This window comes from Ailuropoda melanoleuca, chromosome 11, assembly GCF_002007445.2.
Source record: "Ailuropoda melanoleuca isolate Jingjing chromosome 11, ASM200744v2, whole genome shotgun sequence".
Classification (NCBI taxonomy): Eukaryota; Metazoa; Chordata; class Mammalia; order Carnivora; family Ursidae; genus Ailuropoda; species Ailuropoda melanoleuca.
The window spans coordinates 14,142,154-14,168,580 of NC_048228.1; the positions used below are offsets into that span (position 1 = coordinate 14,142,154).

Genomic DNA, 26,427 nt, shown 5'->3' on the forward strand with positions numbered 1-26,427 from the left:
TGGGATGAAGCTTACCCCAAGGAAATCAAAACAGAGACAGAGAAGCCAGAAAATCCTTAGCGGCATACTTGAGTGGCTAGATGAAGCCCTACCAGATCACCTCTGAACTTTCCAGATATGTGAGCTATAAATTTCCTTTATTGTTTAAGCTAGTTGGCTTCTGACTTTCTCTTATTTTCAACTAAAAACATGCTGATATAGTTATTCTCTGCAGATCTTCGTCTCACTGATGTAGGTCCAAAAAATATATATTAAGATGGGAGTCATAAGGAAAAGTGAGGAAGTCCAGCCTAAAAGCCCGCAAGTGGGGTCCTCAAAGAGGAAAGAGAGCAGAGAACAGAGCTATAATAAAAATGGATATACCGCTGGTCACAGACTCATCTGGTCTCATAAGAAACATTCACTCCTTTTTAGCAAAGCACTGGAACCATCACTCAAGCTGCTATAAGGAATAGATGTTCAAAAAGAGCCATGAGGAACTTACCTACCTTTGATGTCAGGGATACAAAGAAATAATCAGCTGGCACAATTTGTTATTATTAATAAATTTGTATCATGAGAGAAGAGAAATAAGAGACAAAAAGGAAAAAGGAGGATAAAATAATGGACACTCGACCCCTTCTCTTAATCTTCATACTCCATTCCACTTTCTCTAAGCCTACATTTTCTCCCGCCTACTCTGTGATACACAGTGAGTTTACTGGCTTTGAGTGGCCATCTGAAAGTATTAAGGACCCTGGGACCCTGGGGCCAATATTATCATTCTGGATGATAAGTCGGCACTAGGCTGACAAGCTTCTACTGGCTCACAAGAATTGACTGATAAATTTTCAAGAATTCTGTGAGCCAGTAGTTAACTTCAGTAAACACAGCCCTAATTAAAAGTGAATTATATAAATTTAATAATAAAGTATTTAAAAACAAAACAATAAATACTCAAAAAGTATCACTTTCTAAGTCTTTTTACTGCATTTTGCTATTATCTATGCTTCTGGTGTTATTTATATCTGTTTGTATGTGTATGGTGGAAATACTATATAATGTATTACTGCATATATTTTCCTAAATCTCCTTTCAGTGCCTTCTTGACAGTAGCTTGAAATCGGCTGTGGTGGGTGTATTTATACCATAGAAATTGGCAAACTCTAAAAACCAAGTCATTCTACCCGGCACCGCCCCAAAGGACCAGTTGTTAGGTATTTACTAGCAAGGTACTAAACAGGAATATGTGAAGTCAACATATTTTGCATAAACAAACAAACAGCAAAAGACATATCTAAATTAAATAAGGTTTTCTTCCCTTCCTTTCTAATAGCTAAATTTATAACTGGAGCAGGAGTTCCAAACCATCTGTGAGGGGACTCTAATGTATGAACACTTTACTTAAACCTTCAGAGTGAAGAACACTGTCAACTGAGCACACAGAATCTAAGTTCAGCTGTTCCCTGCCCTTTATTGCAAACCCCTCTGCAGGGTCTTAACAGTGTTTTTAATCTGGATGCCTGATAAATGATACAACTTATTCAGGATACATATCCTTGCCTTGATGGATTAGAAGGTTGTCTTTGTGGCATTAGATCATCTATTGAAAATAATATTGCTAGGCATACCTTCCTATTGATGTCATTTATAGTGATCCAGAATTTTCCCTTTATTCTTTAAAAATTTTATAGGACTTGATATATTGTATTTTGCTACTATTAGAAGAATCAACAATTATTTATGAACAGTTGAATATCTAATTATAAATTGATACAGACATATAATTCAAGGGTCTTGGCCATAATCAAATTAATTTCCACAAAAAACCCCACAATTTTTAATCTGCTAGAAATATTAAATAAGTGTTAACCAATATTCTTCCTCAGTAGTGTCCTCAAATGTACAATACTTTTGTAGTTAAACTAAGATTTAAAATCTTACATTAAAAAGTTCAAATATTTTGATTTTTGAGTATACTTTCCTTCTATCTTTCATATTGTGGAGCCCCATTACTATGAGTATTAGAAACCAAATGGAAAATTGCATTTTATTGAGATAATATGTGATCTTTGAAAATGTGATCAGTTCCTTCTTCAAATCTTACATTAATGCATAGTCTTTCGAACAAACACTGGACTTAAGTTACCCCAAAAGGAAACATTCTTTTTTTCACATTTATTTCATATGCTAACGTTCTGAAACTTGATCAAATGACTTATGCGTATGCAGGTAGTTTGACATATTTAATGTGAAATTTTGATCCTACCAAAAGCTACATATTTAGTTAGATCAGTGAATCTAATTCATAGTTTGTAAAGATACTCATTTACACATAATTGTAGGACGACAGAAAATCTTTTAAAAAGAACCTCTTTCCTCATGATTCCCTGGCAGCTGCAATTATGGTAGAATGGGCAAAACCAGTGGAGGGGAGTTAACTGAAACTGACTTGCTCTAGGGTGGTCCTATTGATTTACTTAGAAGCCTGAGGCCAACGATTTTCTCTGCTCTCACAGGTCTCTTCTGCCTGTTCACAGATAGTTGGCGTAAGTGGATTGAATAATAGTCCATAAAATATGCTTTATTTAAAAATGTAACATACATATATACATATTATGTAAAAGATAATAGTCCAGACTGTGATTTTGAATAATGCCTGAAAAGACTACAATTGATAAAAAGGTCATTAATAATTTTCTTTACATTAAAAAGTTGATTTTGAAATCCATCTGAGATTCTTTAACTTCCTATTTTATATCTCTGCTTTGAGTTCTACAGCTATTTTATAAAGTTTTCAAAAACTTACTATTAAAATATTATCATTTAATAACTGTAATTTTATAAACATTTAAGAAATGAGATTACCAATATATTGAATTGCACAATTTGAATTACACATTTAGTACTTTTATGAAATACACATGTACAACATATTAGAGTGAAAAAGACAACAAGGAAACCAGGATGATAGAATAGTATGGTTGGACTTAATAGTGTGATATCTACTTGGGTAGTAGCTAGAATTTAGCCTAGCCCTCTGCTGCTACTTTTCTGAAGGACCTTATTAGAAGTTTGGAAAACTATGGTATGCTCAGAAAATCTATGAATCCACAAGATGTTACTGCACAACAATTTAAAAAAAAACCACACTTTTCTCTTGGGGTTATGGAATGTTAACATGAAAATTTAGACCAAGGAAAACTAATAAACTTGTACACTGAAGCATTAGGTTGAGTTCTTTTTCTCCCCCAACTTCCGTATTTGATATGTGGTAATTAAGGCCTTCTCAGTGTCCTAATTTTAACATTGATGGCCTGATTAATAAATTATAGTTTAAGATATGTTGATGCAGGAAAAGCAAAAGCAGTCTTCACATAATCTTCCATCTGAATTTCTAGATTTTATACTCTATACTTTTCAAAGTCTTTGTTATTGGAGGAACTCAAATATGCTGATGTTTGACTACAGCACACAGCTCAGTGAATTAGAATCATGGAATTTTAGAATTAAATGTATCAGCAAATCCAACCTCCTCATGTTCAGATGAGGAATCTGATGTCTGGTCTGGAACCCAGGGCTCCTGGTACCATATCAACAACAGCACTCCATTTAGAACCCAGGCTTCCTGTTTTCAGACCACAAAGCTAAACTCTTTTCCTGAAGTCACAAAAACAGTCTTCTGTGTGCTGGGAAAAGCTGTTCACCAGTCATGCAGGGAAAAATTAAAAACATAAACAAAAAACATACCAGAAAAACCCTCACAGAGCCCTAGTGAAAAAACTGTAGGGTGACTGAAGCAGCCTTCCAAGGCACTGTGGTCTTCCCTGTTTCTGAAGTTCTTTTAACCTGTCAGTTATGTCTGTGTGTAAGACCGGGGGACAGCGTATGCCCTGTTCTTCTTATGGTTATTTTCATTCCAATTCCTTTTCCCCACCACTTCTGGACAGATTCCAGTTGCTCTAGAGAGCACCGCCTTCTTCTATTCTTACTCCCCCTTCTCTTTCTGTCAACTTATCACTCTCTATCATTTTATGCTTCTCTCTCTCTCTCCCTCCTCCTCCAGTATTCAAGTCTGAAAGAGTTACTGAGTGAGAGAGGAACAGGATTAATACCAGAGAATATGTACTAATTAGGGACAAATGGCACAGAGACCCCACAACTAATTCACGCACGGATAATGACAAAATATTTTTGTATTTTTGTCTGTCTTTTAGAATAGCATTTGTTAGATGGTAGCAACATGGTTCTCTTACTTCTGTATAAAGCCGGAAGTTTTGTTTCACGGCAGTAACACAAGACAGCTACTATCATCAACTCTACTCCTTCTAATATTGATGATGAGCATCATGATTATGATCATGATATAGTGATATAATGATGTGAAAGTATAAAGCCTTAGTGTCAGGCGATACTTTCTATTAATTATTTGTTGGGAGTGTGGTATATTTGCCGCTGGGACATAATTTGACACCAAAAACATAATGGATCTGTAATAACAGTTTGGGGCGTAGTTAGTAGAGGTTGGAAGTTATCTACATTTTTACTCATTCTATCCAGTTCTGTGTATTTTAGTCTAGATGGGTAGGATTTTTCATTAATTCTTTGCGGTTATTTCGCCTTCGGGTGGAATAAGTACTCTGATGTAAAACTCTACTTTTTTGATTCTTATGTTTTCCTACTGATTGATCTCAAAGGCTCACCAGCTATAATGTCTCTCCCAGATGACAAGAACCGGAATGAACTTCCAGTTCGTGTTAAAAGACAACCCATTTAGTCAGCTCATTGTCACATTTCATTCTTCTCCAGGCTAAATGTTTTTGAAAAGTGATATAAAAAACAAAGGAGTTGTAACATACAAAAAAAAAGAATCCTGATGCACAAGGGGGGAAAGAGGTGAGAGAAGGGCTTCGAAAACATCCTTCTCTGTTCAGTTTTATAAAGGAAAAGCCAACCCAAGTTTGATTTACTAAGTGTTATAATTAAGATCGAAACAGTTGCATGCTCTATCTTAAATTACCCAGATTTTTACTGCTGTGAAGTATTTGAAAGTTTGGAGGATTATTCCCAAAAAGGTTTCTTTGCAGTCTGTCTCATCTCTGTGTCCACGACACTTCCTTAGCTCTGGATTTCTAGACACCATGTCATATACAAATAGTAAAGTTCCATAGAAGATGTCAGAGGAAATAAGAGAGGGAAATTATTTAAGCTGTTTCATAAAGTACTACAGCTATTTTATCTGAGGTGAGTTAAGAAAGCCTGCGATCATTCTGCATTATCTGGATACTTGACCTCCAAACACAGGCAGAGCATGTGACTCCACTTAAAGGGGCTGGAAATCTACCCGTGACCTGGGAGGGAGGCTTCAGCAGCCTTTACATGGCCAGGACCATACTGGTGGTAAGATAATAGTTTGGAGGGTTTTTTTCCCCTTGAGATAGAATTGTATTTTTTCTTTATATTTCATAAACACAAAAGTTATAAGAAAAAGATATTCTTACCCTTGTAGGTCTATGTCAGGACTACCATAGAGTAGAATCCGACACATGATTTAAACTGGGAATACATTAAATGGATCAACTGATTAATGATTAGAATGCAATTAGAAAATAACTTATCTCAAGTCCAGTTTTAAGATAAATAATTTATTCTCAAACTCAAGTGTTCATCTAGGTTTTCCTTGTTGATCAGGAAAACTATAAAAACAATTTCAAGTAAACTACCTGAAGCAGGAAATATAAAGAAACATAAAAATGTAAAAGATGTGTGAATTTTTCAACTTTGGACTGGTACAAGTTTAGTTCTGGAATCTGATTCAGAATTATTCTCACTTTATACCAAGCTAGTCTGACATCATAGTAAAACATGGAAACTAAGTTGAATCCAGTATGCTAATTTTATATTGTAGAAAATAGAAAATGAAACTTAACAACAGGACTCTTTAGATATGACTACATTGTATAGGGAGTATCTAAAATAATCTTTGATTGGTTCTATGCAGAGTACGCTTTATGGAAGGTGAAGTAGGAAAACGCTATACTTACCCCTGTTCCCGGCTGCCCCCACCAGATCTCATGCCTCTAGGTCTCAATAGTGTTCAGGTGAAAGGTTACATTTCCTTGTCAATGGAGGGGAAATAAGGAGGCATTCTGAAAACTCCACAGATATATCTGGAATGGCTCAAATCAGCCCTTAAAAGCATCTGGATAGTCTGCCCGTTCACTTTTAAAATTGATGCTCTCCTTGGCTCATTAAGTTGACTTTCCTTTATAGCAATCAAAAGGCAATTTATAAAGCATTGCTTTCTAGAGTTATTTGCTAGAACTTAAGGAAAAGGAGAGTGGAATATCATCTTGCATCTAACTCATATTAATTTTTTTGAGTCATATACTTTGAGACTACCTAAACTTTATACTTCCCTAGACATTATAAATAAAAGTAGATTTCTACTGAAAATATCTAGTAAAGCAATTACTAAATATGAAGACTGGTTTCATGGTGAAAGATATTCACAATATGAATTCCAACTTAACAGCTTTTGTGCAAAAAGGGTGATAGAATATATTTTTAATGTTTTATGTAATATAAGGTAAAAGAAATCAAGATTGCCATGTGGGTTGGACCATGAAGACAAGTAGGAGACCTGTCCAAAAAAAGGAATTGAGAGTGATATTAACTTATAATGTGAAATGTGAAAGGCAAGCCAAGCAGAATGTACATCAGCTGTCAGATTGCTTCATTCCTTTAGAGCAGTTGTTGATCTGAAAATAGCTTTCAGATGAGAAAGGATGACTACAAAAGGATTAGTTACCATAGGCTTTTCTACACCCCCTAGAGCTCCAGGTTTGTTATGACAGAATAGCAAAAATTTAAAGGAAGTAAACTATAGAATATCAAATAACATCAGGAAGGATCTTTGTTAAGGCTGAGCTAAATTAATGCTAAAAAAGGATTTTTATTGATACCATTTCCATGGATTTCCTTCATGATGGCTGATGCTTGCTGTTTTCTCTGCTTCACCATGGTATTATGTGAAAGCATGGTTTTTTGTTCCCTGTAGAAAATAAAGGAATGCTATTGAGGCAATGTGAAGAACTCATTTGGAGTGTTTTATAATCATCCTTTTGAAAGAGAGCATCTTTGTTCTTTATTAGGAATTTATGACTGCTTTCTACTGAGTAACTGTAATATGCATTCTCTATCTGGTGACAGAGCATGTTATTCATTGACAGGCAATGTCACAGTGAACAGAAGATAATACTCAGAGTTTCAGGCCCAGTCTTATCTATACACTTGTACAATGGTCACCAGGCAATGAGAAACAATGAAAGAGCTGCCTCCTTTCCCCTCCCTTTTTCTTTTCCACAGTTTATTTTAATCTGTCATTGTTTCCTTATTGGCCTTCATTTGTACCAGCATCACAGTACATCAGTTCCAACAAACTGTAAGAATGAAGAAAGGACACTAGATTAAACCAGAACTCTTTGGTGGTGGCATTTTAATATTAGCATCAACAGCTGCCCTTTAAAGCAAAGAATGCCCATTTATGAGTCATAACTCTGAACCTCCTTGGACAACTGACTAATAAAACATTTTAGGAAACAATATACTCACCTTGCTCTGAGATTGTGCTTTTCAGCAGGGATGAGTCCCAATTTGTGTAGGAAAGAGTGGAGATGGAATATGGATGGCACTTGGGCCCGATGGTTTTTATCCCTGAGCCTGGGACGGCATGGTCCCTAGCTCTGACTCAAACTGGGACTGAGCCTTTCTGAAAAGACTGGCATCCAGCTGACATCAACTGACTATATATAGCACCAAATACTTCAGCTACTCATATCTTCCTGGCGAAAGGGAGGAACAGTGAAAGATTAGGTTCTCTCCATTGTGTTTCTAGTTTGTGAGATGGTTGAATGAACATACAGAAAGTCTTTATGGAGCAACTTCTCTTTGAGGAGATAGTAGCCAAAAGGAATTTTTAAAACTTTTTAAGATGTAGATCTTATGCTACATCATAATTGAGGTGGCAAGAGACACATACGTGAATTAGACCAGAAAGATAGATCATTAACCTTGGCAATGAAAGTATGGGCAATAATATCTATGGAGTTTCAAGAATGAAGAAAGCAATGTGGGGTGGATCAGTAGAGCCATTACTTAAGCAGGAGTGAGAACTTATGCTAGGTTCAGAAAAATGGATAATATTTGAATGGCAAAATGGGGGAACACTTGGAAATGGCATTAAAGGTTGAGCCATGAAGCTATTTGAATAAAAGCTGAGACTCATAACTGGGTCGTACTTTTTGAAGAGACTCTATTAAGAACAGTGCCTACAAAGTTGACTAATTTTTGCAAGGTCTGGAGTCAAAGATTCCTATTTGGGAGAATGACAGGATAACAGGTTTGGAAGGTAGGTCCTGTTGGCCTCCTTGTTGGTCTTTGAACACAGAAGAAGTATGTTCCCATTTCTGGGCTTTTGCTTTTACTATTTCCTGCTTGCTGTAACATGTTCTTCCTCTACCCATATGGCTTACTCTCTCATGCAATCAGGACTCCACTCAAATATCGATTCCTTTTAAAGCACTTCCCTAGTCACCTTGTCTAAAATATCACATGGTGCTATTCTCTGGTCCCTAATTATGCTTCATTTTTCTTTCTATTTTTCATTAAGATTAAAATCAAATGAAAGTGGAAGAAAAACTGCAAAAATAGAAATTTTAAAAAGAAGTTTGTTTTTCCCACATATAAACTTAGTCCAGAGGTAAATAATCTAGGATTGGTGTGATTGACAAAATCATCAGGGGGCTCAATTACCCTCTAATTTTTTGCTCCATTATTCCTAAAATGCAGTCCCCTTGGGCCTAAGTGGCTACTCCAGCTCTAGCCAGCATGTTCATATTTTACTTAGCAGAAAAAGGAAAAGGTGATAAGAAAAGCACACTGTCTCTTCTTCAAAACATGTCCTGATATTGCTCGGATCTCTTTTGCTTACATCCCTTCGTCCAGAACTTAGTCAAATAGCCATACAGACTTAAAGAGAGGTTGGGAAATGTAGATTTTATTCTGTGTGGTTGTGTGCCCAGCTAAAATTCAGAAGGCAACTTACTGACAAAGGAGATAAATGGTTACTGTGTGACAACCCCCAGATTTTGACACAAGAACATATAGACATTATTTTATCTATCTAGTGTCTCTTTTTCCTACCAAAATACAAAGAATTCCATAAAGGCTTAGGCATCAAGTATGTGGTGGGCACTCAATATTCATTGAATGAATGAATAAATGAATGGGTTGGAGATTAATTGTGGCATGCATTAAAGGTTTGACATGATTTTGGAATTCTCTTAATTCCTATTATGTCAAACACTTGGGAGGAAAATACGATTGTAATAAATGAAGAGTAACGAATATAGAAAGATGGTGGCCATTTATGGGAGAAATTGTTTTGATTGAGATTGAAATAGTTATACTTTTGGTGCCTGATCATGGTTCAAGGTAGTAGTAGGTTTAAGCTAACCTATTACAATTGCTTCTAAGCAAATGTTTGCATTGAAGATATTAATTAGGTACCAAAGAAACCATTTTGCCAAAGCCAAATGAATTTAAATTCCCTCCTAAGATTCTCCAATTGCACTTAAATTCCTGGCTCCAGCATTTACTGTAGTATGCTATTAGTTAAGTCTTTTAAACTCTTAGTTTTTATTTATAAAATAGAGATTACAGTTTCTACCACATTGTGTCATGGACATTTTACATGTAACAATTTTAGAAATTTCTGATGCACAATAAAAGCTTAATGAATATTAATTTTTTTCTTTACTATTATTATTCCTGCAATATGAAAGGATTAGAACAATCAGCTGCATTATTCAGTAAAGAATAAAAATACAATGAGAAAACCCCAGTTTTCCTATGTGGTCACCTTCATATGTTTCTAATTTTGTGTTATATAGCTCTACAGGTTGAATCGGTGTCCTCAGCGGATAATAATTGTTATGTTAACCTTGATTTCTAAAATGGAAGGAGATTTTTTTTAAAAATTAATTTATTAATTTGAGGTGGGGGGCAGAGGGAAAGGGAGAGAGAAACCCAAACAGACTTTGCACTGAGGGTGGAGCCTGATGGAGGGCTTGATACAGGACTTGATCTCATGACCCTGAAATCACGACCTGAGCCAAAACCAAGAGTCAGACGGTTAACCGACTGCGCCACCCAGATGCCCCTAAAATGAAAGGAGATAATTTAAATAATTTTAAAAGTTTTAAAGAATGTAACACCTTACTTGTTTTTGTTTTTCAGTTATACTTAAAATTGTTTGCCTTATATTTTAAGCTCATTCCTACATATCTTTGGTTTCTGAGTTATTGTTGTTCTGAAAAGAAGAAAGAACAAATCATTGGTATTGTAACTTTCAGACAGTGTATGCTATCCATGTGCTTCATGACAAGGCTAAATGTTAGAAAAGAACTTTACTGGTTTTTATAAAGCATTTTCAGATGGTCCATTCCAAAAGCCAATACATTTAAATTTTAAATCGAGTCACAGTTAATATATTTCTATTTCATCTGCACAGAGATCTGGCTCTAGATTAAACTTAAGTATTTTAAATCGAATGGTGTTAACAATGAAAGATGAGCTCTTTTCTTGTAGGCAAAATAATAGGATTCTAATGGTAGAACTCGGTGTCTTGGTAGGCTAGTGAGGAAGATATTTATGGCACAACTGGTCAGTGTTAATGTAACCAAACTATTTCCATTGCTTGGGCTGCCACAGTGTGTTTCCAACTCCTTCGCCACTTGCTACAAGAAAAAAAAGAGATTAAATAAGGTGAATTTCACTGCCAATATACCACCTAACAAAAATCCACACCATGAAGACCATGAAAGGCAACCTTATTTAGCCAGTGTGGTAAACATGAGCCCTTTAGCCAAGTGGTAAACAAGGTCTACATTGATCTTCCTCTGACTGAGCACTTGTTTTTAGATTCTGTTTCTCCTTGTCCCATTTTCAGTCTATATTAGGTGACCGTGGGCAGTTAGAGATTAGGGCAAGATCCGGGGGTGGGGGAGCCCAGGATGTGGGAACTGACTGTCTGCTAGGTGGGCAGACAACATATCACCATTATTGAGGCTCAGTTCTGGAAGGTTGCACACATAACCCAAACAGGGCAGCTGCCAGGCTAATGTTAAATGACAAATCTGATAGGATGATCAGTTATTTACCAGCCTTCGGGGTGTCACATATGGTGCTAGCCCTGGGAGGAGAGAAAGGATGACAAAGGTTTTAAAAACTTACAGCCCGTGAGACTGTCTAAGGACTCATGGGTTTTGGTTTGTGTGAAAGGCCTATCTATTCTCCTTATGGCTAATTGGCTTTCAATATCTTCCATGGTTTCTATTTTTTTACATCGAGGAAGGTCCAGCTTACAGTCAATCTCATTACCCAGACATAGCAAGACCAGAATAGTTACAAGCAGTGCTGTGTTGATCATCCCACTGACCAAAATGAGACAGTACAAGACAAATAGGGGAGTTTGCAACTGGTCCTACTATAGCAAAGACCTAAGGGCGCCTGCCGGGGTAAAAGGAACTGTTACAGCCACCTGTAGTTAATGTTTGCTAAGCAGGGGCTGTTGGTCACACATCGGTCTACACTTTCGTAGCCTACTCCGCCCGTAAATCGAGGGTGAAATGTTTTACCTTAATCTAAAAGGAGAAATCAAGTCCCGCAAATTGTGTGTGTATGTGTACTAAACAGCATCATGTAAACACATATATGCAGTGCTTGTGGTCCAAATCAAAATTAAAGTAAGTGGAAGAGAGACGAAGAAGTAAAACCATATGAAACTGAAAACATATGATGTCCAAAGTGGACAAGAGCTTTTTCTTAAACAAAACAAAACAACTTTTTACTTCGTCATACTTTTTAAGCCTTGCTCTTGTTTTACAGAGGAGGAAACTGACGTTCTGAGAGATTAAGTAAAACCCCCATGCATCATCATTTTTGGAAGTGATAGAGATGGAATTAACATTTGCTAATGTTTTGTCTGATCCAAAGGCTTTTGTATTTTCACTATATTGTGCAGAATTGTCTATCTTCCCAATCTCTGAATATCTCTGTATTGATGTCTTCATAACAAAAATAAAGAAGCAGAGTTGAGAACTGTCAGAATAGTTATTTCAATGTGCTCCTTATCGATTCCCTTTAGAATGGAGCACCCTAACACACAGTTTATTTTGGATGGGGTCCTTTTTACTTATAACATTTGTGGCCCTTTCCCAACTCATGTTTTTCTTGTTTGCAAGCTTCTACAGTTCCTCATGGTGTCTATTCTCAGGGTGCTTTCCTTTCCTTCAGCTGTGCAAATACTAAAGTTATTAAAGCGCTGGATATAAACAAATGGAAACATGTGCCATTTGCCGTGCAGACCTCTCCTTCCTTTCCTGGCCAGTGTACCACACACGCAAACATACTTACCACCTTCAGGGCCAAAAATAAGAATCAAATCCAACTCTAGCAAAATAATCCATTTATAGGCAAACCCAGGGTTTTACCTCTGCAAATTTATTTCTCCTGCTTAAGCATTTCCTTCTAGGCTCTTAAATTAAGCCTTAGGGTAAACTGGGGTGAAAAGGAGAGTTAAACAGAACCCGATGACCAGCTTGTCAAGGACGGCTCACGTAATAGGGTTGGGAACTTGGAAAGAAAGAAAGTTTCATATACAGGAATATTAAGAAACAAGTTGCCAAAGCAAACCCGCAAATCATTTTTTTCCCTCTGCTTGCATAATCCCAGCATTTATCCAGAACTTTGTCACATTTCCTTTCATGATTCTAGCCAGCCTGTATTTTTCCTACAGTCTATGGAAGCATTTTCTTTGACAGTTTTCTCACCTGCAAGAAAATGTTCTTCTGCTTTTATATACAAATTTAGCATGACCTAATTAAATCAAAGTTCATTAAAGAAAACATGAAGTTTTTTAAAGAATGTACAGTCAACAGTTTTTTGTGACAGAATCTGGATTTCACAGCTATGTATCACATGCTAGAGTATCAGCAGCGTTGACTATAAGATAAGGATAACCATAGCATCACTGTCATAAAGCAGTTCCATGGCAGAGTGCTTATCACAATGCCTGGCTCATATTAAGTGTGCAATAAATGTTAACCATCATTATTATTATCATCATCATCAAAAGTTTAACTGTAGCATAAAGATGTGAAAGGATGACAAGCAAAACAATAGCTTAATTGCCATTTGCCAGCAAGACACAAGAGAGGTTAAATCACATGCTAAAGGCCACACAGCAAGAAAAAACAGAATGGCTTCTTAATTGAAAAAGATGGATATGACTTGAGCTGTGGTATTAATACAAAGGAATAAAGCATTTGTAGATCAGAAGAGGGATTGCTAAGAAATAAAGCAACCGGAAACGAACAGTGAAGGGTCTGGAGTACTTGAGAAGTATATACCCTATGTGAAAGTGATTTGTCAGTGTATCACAACCTAATGGCATTTATAAATGAATAGGATACATACAATACAATTAGAATCTGCTCACCATTCAAATGTCCACTAATTTGCTGGTTTCCCATGAGTCTGCCTAAATCCCACCCACCTACTACTTTATCTCATTAAACTATGACACACGTTAAGAGTAAAAAATTCAGTGCCTTGTAAATGTTCATTGAATGAGTAAGAGAGTAAAAAAATGAATAAGAAAAAATTAAATTAGTTAAGAACCAGGAGAGCAAAATTCAAAAGAAAAGAGATTTTCCAGTCACTGTCAATTTCTGCAGAGAGTGACATGAGAAAAGATCATTGGAGTTGTCACGAAGTCGGTCTTTGGCAGAATAGAGACATCTTTTTAATGTGGTAGTCACAGAACCCAAACAGAAAGGATTTAAGACAATAATGAGTGGTTAGGAAGTGTAAGCTGCAAATGGAAACTATTTATTTGAAAGGACTGGCCATGAACTAAAGGGGAGAAAGAGCTCAGTCGCTAAAAGGAAAATAAGTTGCGTGTGTGTGTGTGTGTGTGTGAGAGAGAGTGTGTGTGTGCATGCATGTTTTGGAAGAGGAAATTTGAACATGTTTGGAGATAAAAGAGAAACAAATATTCATTTGTGAAGCAATAAAAATTTTGATAATTTTAGATTTGGAGCGGTGCACATCATGATAGAGGTAGGTCTATGATGGTTGGTCATTGGAGAGAAATCCTGGTAGGAGGAAAGAAGTATGTGACATGCAACGTTTAAAAGGAAATGTGCAGTAAGGTTTGGTATCAGGGCCAGGTGGTGCCATCAGGAGGGTCTCCAGCATGCCATCACCAAGATAAATTTACAAGGGATCAGGTTCTAAGTAGGTCCAGACATGCCAACTTCCCAATTTCATTAGTCTTAGTAAGGCTATGCCCCATCAGTTTGTGAAATTACATTTAAGACAGTCATAAGTGGCTGATCCTGACCTATCTCCCAGCCTTTTCTCCTGTATTTCCAAATTGCAATTAGAACCCCCATTTTGGTGTCCTACAAACAGCATAACGTTAACATATCCCAAACTGCTCATCGTCTTTCCTCTCAAATGAGCCCTCATCCTGAATTCCCCATATAGACATATAGAGAATGTAGACATCATTGCCTACACTGCAAACCAACCTGGGAATCATCATTGAATCCCCTTTTTTCCTTTTCCCCTTACAATCTAATCAATCACTTAAATCACTTTTAGCCTGGGGAATGGAAGCCTACCTCCACCCCATCCCTCTCATCTGAAGGAAGAGAGGAGATAATAACCTGAGTGTTGTCTCTCAAGACACAAATCTGACCAGGTTGGGTGGTGGCAATAGTCACAGTGTGTTTATAAGACATACAACCAGGCATTGTTCCATTCTTTGCTCTCTATTCCAAACATGAAGCAACAGTTGTAAGGCAACTGCAGTCCCAGCCTTCTTGCTCTTCTCTCCTGGTTTTCATTTCATATGATTGACAAGATTATATTAAAATTATGTTTGGGCTTGATGTTGGTAGGCTCTTCAGTCTCTGCTCATGTTCATTGTTTCGGAAACTGAAGTTTTGCTAACAATAGGCTTTCCCCTCTACCTGATGAGCTCTCTTGGTGCGTTTCCATTGATTTTTCAATAGCCTCCATCTACAAAGAGTTTCACCTCCTTGTAGCCTTTTCTGATCTTTCCAAATAGTTTGTGCTTTCTCTTGGGTCACTTGCTCTTCTGGGTTATGTTGTATTGTGTTTAAACGTACAATACATCTATTATGTATTCAATCTATTTGTTCTAACAAGACTCTAATGTTTTATTCTCTAGTAGATTAAGTCACTTTGTAACCCAGTGCTTAAGATAGTGATGGTATATCATAGTCATGTGGCAAACATTGCTTAGATAGCATAGTATAATGCATGGTGCATGGCAGGAATGTAATGGATTTTAGTTCCTTTCACCACTGTTAACTTAACCATTCACTCTCCATTCTTATCTCTTGATTCCATGATATGCAACAGTGGGTCAAGAAGTGATGCTGGTTAGGAGAGCTTTAGCTCCCTTATTTTGTATCAAAACTCTTGAGGCTGAAATAATGTGCATGCTATGCAAACACAACCTCAATACATCTCAAATATACACAAATATCTTCAGTCAAAAATGCATCTTCAGTATTAGAAAGGATTTCTTCTTTTTATTGAAGTGTAGTTGACACATAATGTTACATTAGTTTCAGGTGTTCAATACAGTGATTTGACAACTCTATACACTATGCTGTGCCCACAAGTGTACTACCACCTGTCACCATACAATACAATTAGAACACGAGACGCTTTGTCTCTTGATTCCAGAAAACCACGTACTCCTGGTTTTTCTCCCATTTCTTCTTAGTTTATTCATTCAACAAATATTGATTGAGCAACTGGCATGTATTAGGTACTATTCTAGGCACTGAGTAGTAGATCAAATTTTTAAAAATTCCCATCTTCATGGAGCTTACATTCCAGTGGGAGAGGTAGTCATAGGGCAAGATAAACAAGTAAAATATATCATATGCTAGATAATGATAATTATTAGGAAAAAATAAAGTAGAGAAGTCAGGCAGCATTGTTGGGGGAGCGTCTGTGATTTTAGAATGACCAAAGAAGGCCTCATTGAAAAGGTGACATTTGAATAAAGGCCTAAAGCAAAGACAAGAGGAAGCCATGTGGATATATTAGGAGAAGAACATTCCAGGAGGAAGGAGCAAGTACCCCAAGGTGTTAACATGTCTGGGATATTTGAGAAAAGTGAAGAGGCCAGTGTGACTAGGGCAAAGTAAGGGAGAAAGAAGTCAGGAGATTAGTCAGAGGTACATCAGTCTTTTATTTCTATATGTATCTCACTTAAGTGTCTTCTCAAAAGGTAGCTAGAACCTTTTAAAAATCAAATTTAACTCCTTTAATTTAGAGTATTCTCAAAATACTCTAATGGCTTCATATCCTAGCATAAAATCCAGCCCTAAGAATAGTCTAAAAATATCCTCCACATTCTTACCATCTGATAACTCTCTGACCACATCTTCTAGTCTCTCTCTTGCACTTGCTGCTCTAGACCTCCAAGCTTCTTTGCTTTGCTCAAACATTCCAGGCTGTTCCTTCTGCCAGGAACACTTTCTTCCACATATCCGTGTGACTCTCTCCCAAACTACTTCAGGTCTTTATTCAGTGCCACGTTCTCAGTAAAGCATTCCTTGTCTACCCTGTTAAAAAATACAATACCTCATGCCTCCAGAATTCCCCAACCTCCCTGATTTAATTTTCTCCATAATACTAATCACTATCTACCATATATATGTAAATGCCACGAAGGCATAAACTATTACCTGTTTTTTGTTCTTTGTTGTATTTCTAACACCAAGAATATCTGACACATTGCTGACCCTTAATATAATTTAATAAATGGTTGAATGAATGCAATAAACATACAATCTAGGCAAAAAGTCTGCTTACTATTTGTTTCAAACTGGTCTCCTATACCCTCTTCCCTCCAAATTCCCTCACTTAGGCTCCTCCTAAGTGAAATGCTAAAACACCCATAGATGGTACAGTAATACTCTTGGGGTTCAAGAGTCATACTGAGGGCTTCTTTAGGTCATGCCTATGGCAGACATTTATAAAATGAGTAAAATGTGGTTTTTGTTTTTAAGGATTTCATAGGCCAACTGGGGAGAAAGTTGTATACTATGTGACTTGCATAAAAAGAAAAAGTTTTAATGTAAATATTCACAACTTCCCCTTCGGATGGCAATTCCTAAATAATTTTTTGAGCCAAGGCAGCAGAGAGCAGCAAATTTGAAACTTGCTTGATTTACATTAAAGAGAAAGATGAGTGCTTCAAGAAATTTTTTCTTCTGCAGAAGAAAGGCCTTATTGGAAGTGAAGGAATTAAATGGTGATAATAAGATGGATGGAGAATGATCAAGCAATAAGTATGGGCTGAGATTTTAGCAATAGGGTGCATGGAGGGGAATGAAAAGAAAGATTTTGGAAAGGCTTCCAGAAGAATTGGAGGAAGCAAGTGGATGAAGAAAAGTTTTAGATATTTATGGGTCAAGAAAAGGAACTGTCCTTTCTTTCCTCTAGACTATTTCAGTTTTATGGCCATTTTTTCTTTGGAAGAGCACCCAAATGACTTGGTTGCAAATATACCTCTAAGAAGCTGAATCAGTTCATCTAACATTGCTATTTGGTTTGGAAAATGTCTCATTTCAAAATGATAATTTCAGTTTTGCCTAATCACTATGTAGCAGTTCGTTCTGACTGCAAGTAGAAAGAAGATGAGGGGCTGTTCTTAGTTTTTTATTAGACCATGCCATCAGCATAGAGGAGAATGTGAAGGGAGCTATTGCATTTGGTAATTTTACAGTCGGAATCTATGAATCTATACGTGTATAGGACACTCCTTTCTATCTAAGAAACACTGCATTTATACTTTTATAAGTTACTCTCTTGAATACTTTCCTCTTTTTTCCTCTTTTGTTATTTTCCTTCTTTTTTTTTTGGCTGAAATTTTATGTTAAGTCATTTTTACACCACAAAAAACTGTAGAATTTCATTAATGTTAAATATTTTTCCCATCCCTCCCATCTTTTATGCAAGGACTCATAACTGATTGATGAACTGGTCCAAACAAGGACTAGAAGGACCCTTTTTCTACCTTTCTTGTTGAGGAATCTCTGAGTGGGGGATTTCTGTATCCCACAAGGGAATTGTCACTGGATCAATTAGTGGGTGAGGATATGTTATGAAAAAAATCTCCTCAATTTATTCTTAAAACTGCCAAATTGAACATTACCTAGTTGAATTGACTAGAATACTAAGGCTCTGAGACTATTGGGGGAATAACCAGAGGTTCCCAGGTGATGCATATAAAAAGGGGAGCATTGCCACCACCACCACCACTACCATCACCATTTATAACAACTATCACTTCTGTACCCCTTATGGTGTATCAGAGACTGTTCTAGGTGTTTTACATAAATTAACTCATTTAATCTTCACAACACCCTAGATAAGTTCTGTTATCATCACCTCTTCTTTACAGGTAAAGAACAGAAACATAGAAGACTAAGTAACCTGCCCTAGCTCAGAAGCGTTGTTGCAAAGACGCAAACCCAGGTTGTTTGACTTCACAATAGATGCTCTTTACACTGTCTCTAATAGTGATGAGGGTCCAAACCATCACAATTCATATCTCCCCATTAAATTTAAAATCTTTAAGGTAGACATATCTTTTACTCTTAGTGAGATGCTTGTTGTCTTACGTATACTCTTTGCTGTAAAAACTTGTTGCTTTAGGAATAAAGCTGTTAGCAAGAGAGAGAGACCTGATTAACCAGTTTAGCTGATTCTGGACAGATTCTGCTTCCCGTGTGCAGAAAATTTACAAAGTAGCCATGAATTGGAATGACTTTTAATGTGGATAACACCACTGAGTCTTACCTTACACAGTTGAGCCTTGAACAACATGGGTTTGAATTGTACAGGTCCAATTATACGCAGATTTTTTTCCCTATAAATACAGTATAGAACTGTAAGTACATTATTTTCTCTCCTTATATTTTTCTTAATAACATTTTCTTTTCTCTAGCTTACTTATTGTAAGACTACATTATATAATACATATAACACACAACGCATGCATTAATCAACTGTTTATATTATCAGTAAGGCTTTTGGTCAACAGTAGGCTATTAGTAGTTTTTGGGGAGTCAAAATTATATGCAGATTTTTGACTGTGGGGTATGGGACAGCGGGGTTGGTGCCCCTAATCCCTATGTTGTTCAAGAGTCAACTGCATATTTCAATGGCCAGTCCTACAATGGACTACAGCAGTTGAAGTCTCTTGTGTGAAGAAAGGCCCAGGCAAATTTAACTATTTCCCTTAGGCAACACACAATGGGAGAATATTTCACTTCTTAAGAATTTGTTCTTTACCATGTTTACTAAACAGTTGCTAAAAAAAAAAGGTGATTTTTAAAGTAAATACGTATTTACTTAACATATTTATGTATACGAGTTTGTGTATTTAGAAACACTTTTTCTTTTAATGTCTGTTTCCCCCAATTTTATTACTAATATTATATGTAAGTTATGAAGCAAAATTTTAAAATGATTCCCTGTTAATATATTGCCCAACTTAAGAAATAGAATGTTATCAATGCTACTGAAGCCCATATCTGCCCCTTCTATCTTCTCCCTACTTCCCTGTCCCTCCCCAGAAATACTCTTAGTAATAAACACTGTAAGTCACTTCCTAGGTCGTCTTCATGGGTTTTCCAGTGGGCATGTATATATTGGTAAACTATGTAGTTTGCTTTGGGTTATTTTTGAACTTTATAAATTATTAAGAAATTATCTATACTCTTCTGCAACTTCCTTTTCACTGAAAACAGTTTCTAAGATCGATCTGTGTTATGTTATAGTGGCAGGTTACCAATTTTCACTACTGTTTAGTATTCATTGTATGAATATACCACACTTTTACTAATCCAATCTCATTGAGAGTTATTTGATTTTTTCCCATTAGAAGCAGTGTTGCTTCAAACATTTGTGTATGTATGTCTCTTGGGGGCACTTATGCAAAAGCTTTTCTGGAGAAATAAAGCTGAGAGTTAAATTCAGAGCTTGAAATGATTATATCAATTTATCCCCCTAACTAACAACCTTTAAGACTTCTGCTACGTTTTGCATCTTCCACAACATCGAACAGGTTAGACTTTAACAATGTCATTAAACAAATAGGCGTAAAATGTGGTTTCATTTGTATTTCCCTGATAACTAAAGTGAGGTTGTGCCCTTCCCAAGTTTATTGGACATTCATTCCTATTTCTCTTTGAGAAATGTCTGTTCTTATCTTTGTCTCTTTTTCTATTGAGTTGTTTGCATTTTTCGTCTGATTTTTAGGAATTGTTAAGTAGTCTGGTAATTAATCCTTCTTTAGTTATTTGTAAAGTGAGTACATTTCTGCTTTCCTTTTTAGACTTTGTCTTGACATCTTTTTTTATAGCTTTGGTTTAAATGAAGTTTAACCTTTTATGTATTTGAAGACATCAATCTTCTACTATATGATTGGTGCTTTTTCTGTCTTTTCTAAACTGCAGTCATAAATCCATTTTCTGCTAAAATTTGCAAAGTTTTGCTTTTTCACATTTAAGACTTTATTCCATCTGAAATTAATTTTTTGTGGGGTATGAGGTAGTGATCCAATTTTATTTTTTATTCAGATGGATAATACTTATCCTAGCTTTAATTGTAGAATCATGCATCTTTTCTAGCTAACCTAGAAATTCAATTCTGTCATTTATTAAGTTTTCACATATGTTTAGATCTGTTTCTGTGATAGCTCTTGTTTTCCATTGGCCCATTAATCTATTTCCATTTCAATATTACACAATCTTAAATTTTGTAACCCAATAATGAATCCATATTTGACAAGGCAAGTACCCTCTTCTTGTTCTTCTTTAAGAAAATTCTGGCTTGGGGCGCCTGGGTGGCTCAGTCGTTAAGCATTTGCCTTCAGCTCAGGGCGTGATCCTGGCGTTCTGGGATCCAGCCCCACATCAGACTCCTCCGCTGGGAGCCTGCTTCTTCCCCGCCCACTCCCCCTGTTTGTGTTCCCCCCCTCGCTGGCTGTCTCTATCTCTGTCGGATAAATAAATAAAATCTTTAATAAAAAAAAAAAAACAGAAAGAAAATTCTGGCTCAGGGATGCCTGGGTAGCTCAGTTGGTTAAGTGCCTGCCTTAGGCTCAAGTGTCATGATCCCAAGGTCCTGGGATCAAGTACAGCATTGGGTTCCTTGCTCAGCAGGGAGCCTGGTTCTTCCTCTGCCTGCCGCTCCCCATGATTGTGTGTGCTCTCTCTCTGACAAATAAAGTCTTAAAAAAAAAAAAAGAAGAAGGTTTTGTCTCATCGTGGATCTTCCCCATACATTTTCAAATTATCTTGTTCATGTCAAGAACTTTGAGAGCAGTGAGATTTTACGATACTTGCAAGCCAACAGGTTATCTTACCACAGTAGATATGAACTCCTGAGTCAGAGATAATAAGACTTCAGTTAAGGCACAACAAGCAGCATGAGCTTCATGTTTGCATCAGTTCTTGTGTCCAAGTCCAACTGGGCAGCATGGATGGGCTGAGATGGATGCCTGCTTATGCACTGGGTTGCATTTTAGGAGAGAAATACTAAGCCTAGGGAACTTGAATCTTTTTTAATTAGCATAAGTGTTGACTGCTTTTTGCTCCAGAAGGAGACGCTGTATCTTCCAAGGCCATTCACAATACAAACATCACTGACAAGTTAGTCCAGGACAAAAGACAGTCAGTGTCTTTATCTTTTAATTTTTCATGTATATTCTTATTTTTAAACTTTCTTCTACATCTGCAGTATTTCCCCTTTTCATTCCTAATATTATTGATTTTTTACTTGACCTTTTTGCTTGAATCAATTTTCCTAGGGATTTGTTAATCTTATTAGACTTTTCAAAGACCAACATTTCATTTTGTTTCTCTTCTGTTACATGCTTATTTCTATTTCCATTCTTCTCCATAAGATTTTCCTCTTCCAACTTTTCTTTGGGTTTATTTATTATTTAATTCCAATATTTATAAAATTTTTTATTACACTCTTCTCTTTAACTCCTGAGTTACCAGAATTGTGTTTAAAACTTTGCCAAAAGAGAGAATTATTTTTAGCTCTCATTTTATTTTTAATTTCTGTGTTCTTATGATAAGCCATTAGCTATAATAAACAATTCGAAATTTCAAAGGGCTTAACACAGGATGAGTTTATTTCTTGTTCATTCAAAGTCCATCCTGAATATATCTATGTATGACACAGAGAGTAAGCTTCTAACCTTTTTAAAATTGCCAGCATTCTCAATGGGCAGCTCTGTATGTCTTAGATGAGGAAGCAAGAGTGTAGACAATTATACAGGATATTCTGTGTTTGGGCCTGAAAGTACATGCATCACTTCTACCTACATTCCATAGGACAGAACTAAATCTTCTAAATATAAAAGGAATTCTAAAATTGGGGTTTAACTCTATGACGAGGACTGATAGGAATTATTGCATTATTGGTTTTTCTTTTTTTATTTCCTCCCTTTTATTTTTTATTGAATACATTTACATACAACATCGTGTAGATTTAAGGTATATGTGTTGATTTATAACATTTATATTTTATGATTGCCCAACTGTAGTGATAGTTAGCATCTTTATCATGTCACATAATTATTATTTCTTTTTTTGTGGTGGGAATAATTAAGATCTAGTCTCTTAGCTAGTTTGGCAATTATAATACAGTATCATTTGTATATTCAGTACACTGTGCTTTATAGATCTCCAGGACTTACTTATCTATTGGTTGCAACTTTCATGGTTTTGTCTTGTTCATTCAAAGTTCATTCAAAGTCCTATTCTAAATATTAATGACTAAAAGATATGTGTTAGATATTTCCCACAAATACTTGCATTTGTCAATTTCTCTTTGTAGTTCTTTTTATGTGTTATTTATTTTGAGGCTACAATATCAAATAATATGAACCTGTAAATGTGATATTCTTTTGATTATATCTTGTTATTTTTATAGAGTTTTCTTCTTTACTAGTAGTATTTTTTTCCTTTAAAGAATAATTTTGGGGGGTGCCTGGGTGGCTCAGTCATTAAGCATCTGCCTTTGGCTTAGGGTGTGATCCCGGCGTTCTGGGATCAAGACCCACATCAGGCTCCCAGGCTCCTACGCTGGGAGCCTGCTTCTTCCTCTCCCACTCCCCCTGCTTGTATTCCCTCTCTTGCTAGCTGTCTCTCTCCCTCTGTCAAATAAATAAATAAAATCCTTAAAAAAAAAAAAAAGAATAATTTGGGGGGGGCACCTGGATGGCTCAGTCAGTTAAGGGTCTGCCTTCAGCTCAGGTCATGATCCCAGGGTCCTGGGATCAAGCGCCATGTCCAGCTCCCTTCCCAACGGGGAGCCTGCTTCTCCCTCTGCCACTCGCCCTGCTTGTGCTCTCTCTCTTTCTCTCTCTGTCTGTGTCAAATAAATAAATTTTTTTTTGAAAAAAGAATTTGGTCTGACATTAATTATGGCTATATTACTTTCTTTTGGTTAAATTTGCCTGGTTGTCCTGAAACTCTGACTAGATATACTTTGGACTTCCTCTGTTTTCTTTATGTCTTAAAAGTATTTCCCATCTTTTTATCTCTATTGCTTTATTCTGTGTAATTTCTCTTTTTGTATAAGAATTTTCCATTTTATTAATTCTGTCCACCATAGTATCTATCTGCTACTTTTAATCCCTACATTGAATATTTACTTTTAATTATTATATTTTTATTTCTATATCTCTTTTCCCAAATCTCTTAATCCCTTGCTTATTAGTGATGTTTTTACCTCCCCATCCCCTTTTAAAACTTCCTTAAACATATAAATTTATTTTCTTTTTTTTTTAAAGATTTTATTTATTTATTCAACAGAGATAGAGACAGCCAGTGAGAGAGGGAACACAAGCAGGGGGAGTGGGAGAGGAACAAGCAGGCTCATAGCGGAAGAGCCTGATGTGGGGCTCGATCCCATAACGCCAGGATCACGCCCTGAGCCGAAGGCAGATGCTTAACTGCTGTGCCACCCAGGCGCCCCTATAAATTTATTTTCTATATGTTCTCTGTATTTGTACATTTCCAGTATCCAAGTTCCTATTGTTTATAATTTCTATGACAGTGTTTGTGGTGGCTTAGTTTTTTCTCATGTGTTTTGTGATTTTTCTTTTATTGCAAACTTTTCTTCACAATAAAACACAATCCTTTGGACTTTTCTTTTCTTTTCTTTTTAAAGATTTTATTTATTTATTTGACAGAGAGAGAGACAACCAGCAAGAGAGGGAACACAAGCAGGGGGTGTGGGAGGGGAAGAAGCAGGCTCCCAGTGGAAGAGATTGACGTGGGGCTCAATCCCAGAATGCTGGGACCACACCCTGAGCCCAAGGCAGATGCTTAATGACTGAGCCACCCAGGCACCCCTCCTTTGAACTTTTCTAATTCATTCCTCCAGGGAGGATCTGTGTTTCTTTCTGACACATGTATGAGGACATTACAGACCTAGGTCTAGTTTAAATGGGTCCAGAAATGAAAATTTTTGGCTTACGATTTTCCTTATCATGTAAATGGTGTAAATTTTGATCCTAAATCCATGGCTGAAATTTCCAGTTGCTACAAATTCTCAGAAGAGCTTTGGCCCCGTATTTAAATCTCTTTCAGGCAGATTTCTTTGCTGCTTGCCTCTGTGAAGGGTTGTTTATTCAATTATTTCTAGTGAACTCTTTTCCTGTGTACCTGGCTTTTCCTGAGCATGGCTTTCTTGCTGGAGGGTCACTAATGGAGCTTTCTGCTCTGGGACAATGCAAAGTTCTAGGCATCCTGGATATATAGGTTCTCCCAGGGCACGCAACTGCTTCTCACTTACTTCCCTAAACTCATACTCCTGCTTAATTCCTGGCAGCTCCCTCCATTTATTTACGAAGTACTTTTAGGATCTTCTCTAGCATTTTTTCAATGAATTAATTGAATTCTGAATGAATATCTTTGTTATTTTTTTAAGTAGCATTTAAATACAGTTGAAATCAGTACAGATATTTGTGGGAGAGATCATCATTTTTGCAATCTGTTGCCATTGCTGGGTGCCTCAGTGAATTGGTGGGTCCCTTCAAATGACTCCTCCACCAATGATCAGAATTGGTGAATTCTGAATGGCATATAGATTGGAATCATTGTTCATGTGAGGCATGTGAAAACCCAGTCCTCGCTTTCTCACTAAGTGACTTTGTTAACCTCTCTGGTCTTAAGCCACACTCTGGGGCTTGAGTTTTCTCCTCTCTAAGATGCATTGGTTTATCTAGTATATCTTCTCGAGCAGTATGGGTTACAGAGGTTCTGGGAGATACTGAGCTCTTTGACACCTACCCACTGGCAGCAGGAGCCCCTTGCCAGTCATCTGTAGTCTTCAACAGTCTCATCTCTGTATCCCGGTGTGCTACACAAATACCATTTTCTGTGTGCACTCTGTTGTGGAAAAGGTTAAAAAGTATGGTCTAGAAAATCTCTTACAGTCTTTCTGTCTCTAAAATTCTTGATTCTAAAGTTAACTTTAGAAATGATTAACTATTAACGCATTTTTCTTCTCTGGACGCTTGTTCGGTGAATGAGCATATTGTACCCAAGAGAAGGGAGGGTGGGTTTTACGTAGAGTTACTTTGAACTGAAATCGTCAAAAGGAGTTGCATATCTTTTTGAATGAGGAAAATCCCAAGAATCTTGGGCTAAGTGACTTGTTCAGAGCCAGTAATGCCAATCTAGGATAATAGTTCTGCTGATTTGAACAAGCAAGACACTTGATGGCTCCTTGGACACAAATCATGTTTTTTTTATGACTAGTTTCATTGTGCTTCTTCTCCTCTTCACTTTTCCCCCCATGAGTACAGTGTTATAGAGACAGCTTACATGACTTCATGTCCTTTTCTTCCTTTTTTTTTTTTTTTGGTCTATATTTAATAGTTTATGCCTTTGTTTTACTTTATGTTTTCAATCCCTCCATTTCCCTGATATTTTGAACAGCTTGAAATAACAGAAGCTGATTTCACTTCCCAAAGATTCATATGCATAAAACCTATGAGAAAACATGATTGGTTTTATTAATACCTGAAAGCATGGGTCCCAACATGCTCTACTTCTGGGTGTTTCCAGCATGATCCTGAGTCATGCTTTAAGAGGAATGTTTAGCACTCAGCAACCCAGAGTTCAGTCTGGCCTGGAACTTAACTGCGTTCAGTCTGGCATTGTTTATGTTGGGATGTAGCATGTTTTTAAAACAACAGATTCCTGTCTCCACTCCACTCCTACGAAATCTGAGCCTCCA

At 36.7% G+C, this 26,427-nt stretch overlaps 1 protein-coding gene and 1 long non-coding RNA gene across 2 annotated transcripts in view; one reads left to right on the forward strand and one right to left on the reverse strand.

The window, feature by feature from the left end:
- MYOZ2 (myozenin 2) overlaps nt 1-7,716 on the reverse strand; it is a 38,878-nt gene extending 31,162 nt beyond the window's left edge. Inside the window, exons 1-2 of the mRNA XM_002927948.4 lie at nt 7,594-7,716; nt 6,945-7,033 (exon numbers count right to left, since the gene is read on the reverse strand). Of these exons, the coding sequence (XP_002927994.1) occupies nt 6,945-7,020 (76 nt within the window). The 5' untranslated portion in view covers nt 7,021-7,033; nt 7,594-7,716. The remainder of the gene's footprint in view (nt 1-6,944; nt 7,034-7,593) is intronic.
- Nucleotides 1-26,427, forward strand: part of LOC117804370 — a 46,562-nt gene that overhangs the window by 9,983 nt on the left and 10,152 nt on the right. The gene's annotated exons all lie outside the window — the stretch shown is intronic.